Source organism: Cynoglossus semilaevis, chromosome 15, assembly GCF_000523025.1.
Source record: "Cynoglossus semilaevis isolate Cse_v1.0 chromosome 15, Cse_v1.0, whole genome shotgun sequence".
NCBI classification, from domain to species: Eukaryota; Metazoa; Chordata; class Actinopteri; order Pleuronectiformes; family Cynoglossidae; genus Cynoglossus; species Cynoglossus semilaevis.
Genome location: NC_024321.1, coordinates 13,774,080 through 13,784,706, shown reverse-complemented (window position 1 = coordinate 13,784,706; position 10,627 = coordinate 13,774,080). Strand labels below are relative to the sequence as shown.

The following is a 10,627-nucleotide window of genomic DNA, read 5'->3' as shown; positions in this document are numbered from 1 at the left end:
AAACTAACGTCAACACATCTGCTTGTTGACACACGGTAAATAATGTTTTAAAATTCTCCGACTCGCGTTACCATTAGTCGTGCGTGAGTGATGTTCCAGGTCATAGTGGTCATGGTCCTTTTTTGGGGGTCCACAATGGAGTCTTCAATGATGTACGCCGAGCTGGACATGTGCTTTGGCAGGTAGCGCTCCATCCAGGCAGGCGCTCGGCTGAATTTGGTCAAAAGACGCCTTGAAATCAGGCAGTTGGTCGGAGTGACCTCCCGGAAAATTATGTCCTCAGTCAAAACATGGTTACTGTAATGACGAAGGAGACAATATAACTTCAAACAATGTTCCTCTGTAAGGATGGAACCTGTGATGATGATTCAAAATATCTGTATATCTATTAGTACTGCACTGTTTTGAGAACTAGATAAGGACACTTTGGATTAAAGAAGCTTTTTGAGAGATTACAGATTTAGAAAAAAATGTAGAGTAGTATAAAAAAATAAAGGCTCATTAATTTTCTGGTCAGAAAACTTAATTGGACTCACCTGTAAGGATTGGGATATCGTTGCCAGAAGGCAATGCAGACTTGGTCCCAGGTGGTCTTGAGTAAATCAGCGCCGCTGAAATATTTTACCATTGTTCCTTCCGTTTACTATGGCAGGCAGCAGCCTGTATACACACACACACACACACAAACAGCAAAGATTACACACATGCACCTGCAACAAGTTAATGTCTTACTACTGATGTGTGGACAGTTCAGTTTTACTGAAGGTCAAAGCAGCATTTCCATCGGCAAACACAACGTTTTAGATTAGACCAGATTAGATTAGATTAAACACAAGTCACAAGTGCAAGGAAATGATACGCAGTTTCATCCTTTGACCAGAGGTGGTACAGACCACTACACATGAAACCATCATAACAAGACAAGGAATAACTATTTACATGAGTTTTGAATAAGTGCAGTATGTTGTAGACAGCAGACATGTATGTATAATATATTTGTATATACATATAAAAATAAAATATACAAGGTACAAAAACAGAATGAAACTATATATATATATATATACGTAAATACTATACTATATGTAAATACATACATATATATAAATATACGCAGGGATCATGAACTACATGTGTCAACCATTAATTAGCTCCTGTCTACGAAGTAGGATATAGGATCAGATATATAGAGATAAATCTAAAAGAAATCTAGAAATTTTTAATTAGATTTAGAAATCTAAAAGGATAAGGACAACTTTATCGTCTAGTTTTTTGCCAAGAGACCTCCGCATTGCCGCAGCAGTACTGACAATTATTCGTTGAAAACGATTTTTAAAAAAAATCCTAGAACGTACAAAATTATGTATAATAACTCACGCAGCAAAAAAAAAACTCTGACTCCCCGCAAATGACATCGTATATTACCCGAAGAGTTGAATCTAGGTCAAAGTTGACAAATAGAGAGGAGCGCGTTTTCAGGAAGTTTCCAGGAAGAACCACCACGACAGCTGTCAAAATACATATAAACGTCCCACACACGACGCACATTATGTCTTGACGTTCATCAGAACAGGATACTTGGGATCGTGTAGTTTTTAGGTGTATCAAATACCGTCTATCTTTACATATTTCGATATGAGTCACGTTTGTCACGTCCGCTCCGTGTAGCTTAGCACGAGCCGCTAGGCTAGCATTTAGCAGTCGAGATGAATGAATGGCAATCCGACAAATCCAAGGAAAAATAACATTAAAGCAAACCGGGTGAGAGGCAGAGAAAGTCGCTTACCTGTCAGTCGATACAATTCAAGAGATGACAACCAGCATTTCACAGTCGCGAAGGGGAAAACTTCAGTGTTCTACCCCCACAAATCATGTCAACTGAGGACGGCGGCTGGGACTGGAGGAAGGTCAAGATGCACGTCACTTCCCTTTAGTGATTCATCTGCAAAATAATCTGCCACCACTAGAGGTCACCAGATGAGTATAAATAATAACTGCTTTTAGTCTGATATTATTAATTTATTTTTTAAGTATTTAAAATAGGATAAAAATAAATAAATAATTAATATTAATATAAGTAAAATACGATGATAAATTATTTATTTTAGAGATTATAATTATTGAGATTGTTAGACACTGGTTTTAAATTAGCTTTCATTTGTCGCGTCAATCACAGAAAGGGAGCTCTGAATTGAAACGTACCAGACAGAAGTACCTAAGGCAGACAAAAGTGTGCTCAGGATAACATATAAAAATGTTATTTTTAATGGAAGAATATAATTTGGTTAGATCATAAAGACGTTGCCTATAGCGATGGTAGGGAGAGACTGAAATATAGAGACGGGATGGCAATGCTGGAGTTGTAGTCTAGTGCCTCTGGAACTGGAAACCAAGTGATAGTAGAAGGAAATACGAAGAAAATAACATCGTAAAAAATAGCAGAAAATATCTCTTTACTTTGTTTGTTTGTTTTACCCGCCTGCTGTTTTCGCAATAACCTTCGTTTTTAGGTTGAAATGATCCATCTGTTCTCCACACAACAGATTGATAATTTATTCTAAACAGCTATATTCAACCCTGGAAACATCTCAAATCTGAAGCAAAATCATTTCCCATTAAGCTCGAATTCCCCTGTGGTACTAAAGGCCACAGGTCTAAACTTGACGTTTATCCTCCAGGAGTTCCATCCGTGCAGTCGATAATGTAGATGTCATCAGGAGGCAGCGGGAAAACAGAACCACGAGACATGGAGCGCATTATTTTTGAACAAAGCCCTCTGGTGTTCAATCAAAGTAATGCATGGAATTTAAAGTTTGTTTATCTGTTACTTTAGACAACAAAAATACAATTAGTCGTGTTGATTGTTTATACTGAATTAGTATAAATATTATATAATACAGTGCAGATAGTGAGTATGCCCCTCCCAATCTTGTACCACCAATTTAGGCAGTTAAATAAGGAAACAAATACATTATTTCTTGATTGAAAAAATTCCACTCAAGACTGTAATTACAAAATTGTTAATATTTAGTCATGGGCCGGATATAGGCAGTTCATGGGTGAGAAGTGGCCCCCGGGCCAGAGGTTTGAAACCCCTTCTTTAAATTGACTGTAGTTGATGAATGTGAGGGTTTAGTTGTTTTTCTGTACGTGTGGCCCTGTGATGGACTAGTGTACTGTCCAGGATGTAGCCTGTCCTCACTCAGTGTCTGCTGGGACTGACCCCAGCTACCCTCCCTTCCTCTGTGACCCTGAAAAGAATTGAGCGATAAAAGATGAATGAATGAATGACTGTACCACAGGACGTGGCCTGTGTCGCCCACTAACATGTCAAATATTAACACCAGTCACCACTTCTCCTCAGCCTTAACTAAATACTCATGTTTCCTTTATTAAAAACAAAACAAAAAACACTTTAACAACAGTACGACACATTTGATTGCCTCCTAAAATCCCTCCACACATTTCTCCTGCATGTCGTGGAGGTGGGCGTCCTCATTTTCTAACGCCGGCATCACAAACTTTTCGTCCTCAACTCACACGGTTCACTGGTTTTCAATCCCATTCCTCTGGACACTGCGTCCTGCTGGTTCATCTAATCACGGACACCGTGGTTGCTAAGTGAACACAATTGAAGTCCTGGTGGGTCAGAAATTCAGCAGTAGCCGCCTCCAAAATACCTGGAATGAACGCTGATTAAACGTCATCCAAAAGATTCGACCCATTAACAACAAAAAAAAAACAAACAAAACAACAACAACAAAAACAAACAACTCACAGTTACAGTGTTTTTCACCACCTTCAGTGTGTGGACACATCAAAAAGCTTCAGAAAATCAACACGTGCAGCTGAGGGTGGAATTAACTGGACATCACTTATCTTAACATCACACACAAATACAAAGCTTTATACTTTAGATCGTTGTAAACATTTTCAACATCTTTATGAATTCTTTAGACAAAAGTATTTCACTGGCGTCATTCACAAAGTAAAGAACAGCCCGGTATTATGCCGGTGGTTTCCAAAGAGGGGGGCGCGGAACTACTGCAGGAGAAGCAAAGCAGGCTTTCTATATTAACTGTGCCCAAGTGGTAAAGCTGCACTGATATGTGAGTTTTCCTTTTTTCTTTTTCTTTGTTTACCAAGAACAGCACAGTTTTTTATTAAAGTTCAGTGATTGAAGATTTGAAGCAGCGTCTGTGAATGTGTCGCCTTTATGGGGCTCGGAAATAGTTCAGTTTTCAAAGGCGGAGGGGGAGATGTGTGTGTGTGTGTGTGGGGGGGTACCACTGGAGTACCACTGCATTGTGCCATGTACATGCAAAGCTTGTAGCCCTCTTCAGTGAGCAGGACGCACAAGAGTGAAACATTTCAGTCAAAAGGTGCTTCTTTTGAACCGCAGTCAGCACAAAACCGAGCTGTGCTCCGATCATATTGTACAGGATTTGTGAATAAACACTGGTTGTTTCAAACAGCAGTCGGGGGCTGGCCCCCGTTCCGACCGTTCAGAGTCAGCCTTTTCATGGAACGTGTCCGGAATGAGCCCTCGGGATGGAAAGAATCTGGCTTGTCCTCACAGCGGAACACCATCAGAAAGCCGTTGCGGTAGTTTTTATTCATCCATCCATAGAGAAGAGGGTTGGTAAACGTGGAACACATTGCCACAATGTGAAACAGCGTGTATATCAGTTTGTATTCCTTGAACATCAGCACGAGATCCAAATCACTGGCCAGCTGGAAGACGTGGAAGGGCAGCCAGCAGATGGCAAACACCACCACGACCAGAGCCAGCATCTTGGTGGTCTTTTTGCGGCGGTTGATGCTGTCGCTGCGACTGGATGGACTGATGTGGTTCTTCAGTTTGACCCAGATGCAGATGTAGGCGTAGCTAATGACGGCGAGGGGAATGATGTACTGCAGGAGCAGCATTGACAGGCTGTAAATGACTCCATCCCTGCTGGTCCCGTGGGGCCACTTCTCAGAGCAGACAGAAATCCGCAGGTTGATGGACGGTATCTCCTCGTTACGGTACTCTCTGAAGATGGCCAGCGGTGCCGCCAGGATGGCTGACAAAGTCCAGGTGAAGGCCATGATGAGGAAGCTGGAACACCACGTGAGCCGTCGGCCCAGGTGGAAGATGATACAGCGATACCGCTCCAGAGCGATGACGGTCATGGTGAAGATGGACACGTGGACGCTGAGGGCCTGGGCGAAGGGCACCATGTGGCACAGGACGGGTCCAAATTTCCAATCGTCTAGCAGAGTGTAGACCAGAGTGAAGGGCAGGCACAGAGTGTCCACCAGGAGGTCGGCCAGAGCCAGGTTGGCGATGAAGAAGTTGGTCACCGTTCTCATGTTTCTGTAGCGAATAATCATGTAGATAACAAGAGCATTTCCCAGCAGCCCCAGCAGAATGATGAGTGAGTACGCTGTTATCAGGGTGATCTGGACTCCGATGTGCTTGGTGATGTCAGTGTGGAAACCAGGTGGGTGGAAACCCTGGCTGTCGTTGAACAGCAAGGGATTGGTTTCACCAGCCTCCCCGTCGTCCTCGGTGCCGTTTGATGAATCTGGTGGGCTCATTTTCTCAAAAGATGGCGAATTATCAGCCCGCTTTCTCCTGAGATAAACACACACATTAGACAATCAGTATGTGGCCTTAGACACGACTATTATTCTGTTAGGATGCACCAAGGAAAAAGAAAAGTGATTCATAGTAGGAGAATGTTTCTCCCTCTTTTCTCGTCACTGTTACTGTCCATCATCATCTTCCGCCCACATCTTAATTTGTAGGTTGGCCATAAGAAGTCTGCCCACTCATGTAAATGCAAAAGTGTCTACGAAATATTACATATCTGAAAGTTTTGTCTTCGTGGCGGAAATTGCAGAATTAATTAAGAAAAAAAGGAAAAAGAATAAAAAATATGACAAAAACAAGCCAAATAACTTTTATTGCAGCGAATAAAAAATATGAAACAAGCCAAATAACTTTTATTGCAGCTGTGGTCACGTTAAAAGCGATTTCACATCAGCCATTAAATGATGTGGCCCAGATGGGTTCTTCACACATTTCACCCCATGATAAAGCGGTCTAATGACATGACGAAGTCAACAAAAGAACTCATGGAGGAGAAAATTAGAGAGTTTTTAGTCTGGCCCAGTATTTGGAGCACTTAACTCAAGTTGGGTCATACTTGACCCGACTCTTATTGTGAAAGATTTAATATAAAAAATGATACTTTGAAAAAGACTCTTATTGTGAAAGATTGACAGCTTTAATATAAAAAATGATACTTTGAAAATGTTAAACATGTAGAAGTGTGTGAATCTCTGCAATGATTTTCTAAAAGGGTTTTTTAAAATGTGTTTCCAAGTAAAATGTAGATAAAAGTTATCATTGAAGTAGGGCTGTATCAAAAATGTCTGATCTGATTAATCACAATTTATTGAGAAAATCACATATTTCTAAATGATAGTGACGATAAATAGATGTTTATTTGAACACAAAATAAAAGAAGAACAAAATAAAAACAGCATTGAAACTTAAGGTGCTTTAGTGAAACTTTTTCTTTTTTTCCCCACAGGGTGTATAATTGACAACAATATGTAATAATAATAATAATACATTTTAATGACAACAATATGTAGGCTATTGACTGTGAATATGGGCAACAATAAATGAATACTTGGTAGAATGACTGCATAAATGTGTCACATTAAATTAAAGTAAAATGTACAATTAGATTAGATTTAACAAGTTAATTGTCAATATGTTCTTTGTGACAGGCTATATTAAAAAAGATAAAAGTCCTTCTATAAATGTATGAGGGTATTTCACAGGGAATCATTCAGGGACATTATTCAATCAAAGACAACTGGTTCCATTTGCATATTAATACCTTATTTGTGAAAAAAAAAATTAGCCCTGTCTGGTGGATAGCATAACATACTGTTCCATGATTAACTTTATAATACCTCCAATCCTTCATCGCCATTTAAAAAGGTTGATGAAGATTTTTTTTTTCTTTCTTAACGAGTTAAGATTGTAGCTTCATTTATCCTCGGGGTCTAATCCCTCTCATCAGTGCTGAGAAAGCTTGGAGCTAAAAAGCAGCTTGTAATGAGAAATGACAAAGAACACGGTGTACACAACTGACCCATTATTTATATATCACAGGGGGACGGATGATTGGCTTCGGACAGGCTGCACTGTTATTAAAAGCTTGTAGTAATTAAGTTGAGCACAATGAGACTGTGCAATATAGAAGATAAGAGAGGGGTCTAATTTTCTGCTGCTTAATTATTACACTAACTGCACCAGATTGCACAGGGAAAAGAGGACGCTCTGAGGAAAATGGTTTATCGGTTTCAACAAGATGGAAAACTAATGGGGAACACGGGGTTCTTTTGTAAGGAGCCATATTTTTCCCAACAATCAATCTGTGAAAATGCCATGTTCTCGGCTTATTAAGCATTCAACACAGCTACCTCTCAGGCCTCGGCTTCATACCTGCGACTTGAATGAAGTCTAAATGACGGTGATGGAGAAAAGCTTGAGTCAGAGCGTTCAAAGCCACATCATTAGAGCCGCGGCTGCAGCCTGTGATTCCTTAATGAAATATTGTGTGGCAGCGCTGATTTCACACGCACACACACACAGAGGGCCGTCGGCCCATGTTTCACATTCACATGTCTGATATATTGTAGCATATATTTCTATTCAGTTTGGTTTTCTGTTCATTATCTGGTCAGAAGGCTCGGAGACCTGGGGGAAACATGCAGAGTATTTTGTCACTCTTCCTTCGATCTTAAAGAATGTGTTGATTCAAATGGTCATGACGCAGGTGAGGCCATGTTAGTCACCGCTGACAACCACACAGCAACACGGTGGTGGAGCGGTTAGATCACCTGCTCACTGATTCAATCCCTGCCTTTTCTGAGTTTCTCCATTGTCTAGTTTCAATGTAAGCTGTTGTCAAAGGGTTGCAGGTTCAAATCCTTCCAAAAATTCTACTGCCCAGAAATGAGTGATGGGTTAAATACGAAGGACAAGTTTTTTTTTTTATGATAATAATTCGGCTGAAAATTCCAATTATTGTCGTGAATGTCGATGTTGTCGATGTTTGTTTGTGATTGACAGGTGAACTGTCCGGGGTCAACCCCTCCCTCTGCCCTCTCTAACTCTGAGGGGGAAAAGATGAAGCAATTACAGTAAAGTACAGGTTTAAGTAATACTATAAATATGAGAAGAGCGTTGATTGTACCATTAGTTTTAATTAATTCATTTTTAATTCGTTTGGTGAAGTAGAGTAGCCGCATATAGACTCACGTCGTATAAATTCATTTGAAATGTGTTGTACTGCAAAAACATTTGCTCGATCAATAAATATCAATTAATTCAATTTGTCTCAGTGTCAAATTACGTCAGGTCTCAAAGGACATAAAGACCCTATGTCTCTCTCTCTCTCTCACCCTCAGAACACCACCCAGTCGATGTTAACATCTCTAACCTGCTCTCTGCAGCTACAGTCCAAGGACACTGCAGTGAGGTCCATGGATTTGGAACCAAAAATGCTGTACCAGTTCTTGGAGCCAAAGAGTTACTTTAACCAACGGTACCGACAACAGTACTGACAACTCACACTCTGTTGGTTCTGCCTCATTAGGCAGTCCTTCTGTAATTAGGAGTACTGGACCAAAAAGTGTCATCACTTTTTAGAAACGGTCCCAGTGCTCTCTCCATATATTTTCACACATTCATCTCTCTCTCTCTCTCTCATTTTATCCCTTTTTCTTAATCATCCTCTCTCTTTCGATCTCCCCCTCTTTATCATCCTCACTCTCTCTCCACTCCTCTCTCTAACACACTTTTCCTCTCCCTCTCTTTCCCAACACGGTCATTCTTTCTCTCTTTTTTCTCCCCCCTCTCATTTCTTCCCCCTTTCTCTCCCCTTTCTTTGTCACACACGCATTCTCTCTCTCTCTCTCTCCCTCCTTTATCTCCCTCTTCCTCAAACAAACACACACATACAATTATCTCCCTCTTTTCTATCACATCTGTCTTCTCTCTCTCTCTCTCTCACACACACACACATACTTTCCCCATCCCCTCTCAAACGCACTTTCTCTCCGTTTCCTCTCTCTCTCTCCACTCTCTCACACACTCATTATCTCATTTTCTTTCTCTCCCCCTCTCTCTCTCTCTCTGCCCCCCCTCCTCCTCCCCACATTCAAATGTTCATGTGCCAACAGCCCAAACACTCTCATGCATGTTCTTCCTTTGCTTGTCCCCGCTGTCACACGCAGCACGGATCTGTGACATAAACACTTTCCACCGCATCAGTCAGAGCTTCTGCTCCTCGTCACCGACACTGACTTCAGCCACGGAAGAGTTTCTTATTCACACTTTTCATGAAACGTTCAAAGATGAAACGTCACAACTTGAATCGCGACCCTATATGCGTAATTTGTCATCATTTGTTTAAGTTGGCCAACAGGAGGCACTCTGTCAACCTGACAGCTGACTGATGTTCACACTTTAATCTCCTTTTCCAATGCATCCCCCACCCCCCCCCCCCCCCCCCCAGCAGGTTCTTCAGAGACAGATTAGGAGCCAATTTGAGCAGCAGATTAACTGGAAATGTGTGACACCTGGGAAAATTACCTCCGAGGGCACAGGCCCCTCAGGAGGGCAGGAACTCAAAGAACACAAACAAAGGGTACATGTACTGTAAATCAGAGGAGAGGAGGTGGGGTGGGGGCCGGGGGTAATTCCAGAGGACAGGTTCAGCCCATTCTGGAGACTTAATTCTCATCGATGTGTCACACAGGGAGAACTGTGTTAGAAGGTTCGGTATTTACAAGACAGAACGAGTTACGCCTGCTAAAGGAACCACAACTGCAAATTTATTCATCGTTTTATTCCAATTATGGCAAATCTGAACTGGAACTAGGAAATGTCTTAGTCAGACATACTTTCAGAGAGTCATACTTCAGAAACAAATGCAGTTTGAACTTCGGTACCACTGCTAGCCAGCAGGTGTGCGCTCTAAACACTTACTCATATTTGAAAATGATCAACTTTTCCCATTAAATATCCTGTCAACTTATTTAAGCCATATCTGGAAAATGTTTTGTACTTCATTATGTATTGCAGCAAAAACCTAGCCTGCAGAGCATGGATACCAGTAGTTTACTATGCAATCACTTTACTAAAATGTTGGAGGTACATTTTTGGCCAATGCAACAGATAGTTAACCCATAGAATGTGTTTAATTTGGTGTTATCCCATGTCTTTAATTTCTTTTCGGCTTCTTCCTTTCACACTATCTTTGTGTTTTAACAAAATAAGTAAAAGTAAAGCTCTGCCATGAGATAACCTGTCCTCCTCCCTTCAGGACTGCTATTCAATTACCACGCTCAGATAAATATCAGTGTGTTCCCTCTAAGAGAGGCCAGTAACAAACACACTTCAGGCTACATTGACCGCCTATCGATGAATCCCTAATTCTACCTGCTGGACTTGTCTAATCAGCTGTAAAGTGGAAACTGCAAAGATAAGATTTTGCTTCAAGTGATTCATCAATTAGTCAAAGCAGTGTTACGTATTTAACCAGCTTTCCACCGC

At 41.0% G+C, this 10,627-nt stretch overlaps 2 protein-coding genes across 2 annotated transcripts in view; both read right to left on the bottom strand.

The window, feature by feature from the left end:
- The window catches only part of prelid1a (PRELI domain containing 1a), a 1,380-nt gene extending 752 nt beyond the window's left edge, over window positions 1–628 (bottom strand). The window contains exons 1-2 of the mRNA XM_025063359.1: window positions 537–628; window positions 72–297 (exon numbers count right to left, since the gene is read on the bottom strand). Of these exons, the coding sequence (XP_024919127.1) occupies window positions 72–297; window positions 537–628 (318 nt within the window). The remainder of the gene's footprint in view (window positions 1–71; window positions 298–536) is intronic.
- npy7r (neuropeptide Y receptor Y7) overlaps window positions 144–10,627 on the bottom strand; it is a 17,704-nt gene continuing 7,220 nt past the window's right edge. Inside the window, exons 2-4 of the mRNA XM_025063173.1 lie at window positions 1,787–5,620; window positions 537–660; window positions 144–297 (exon numbers count right to left, since the gene is read on the bottom strand). Of these exons, the coding sequence (XP_024918941.1) occupies window positions 4,468–5,583 (1,116 nt within the window). The 5' untranslated portion in view covers window positions 5,584–5,620 and the 3' untranslated portion in view covers window positions 144–297; window positions 537–660; window positions 1,787–4,467. The remainder of the gene's footprint in view (window positions 298–536; window positions 661–1,786; window positions 5,621–10,627) is intronic.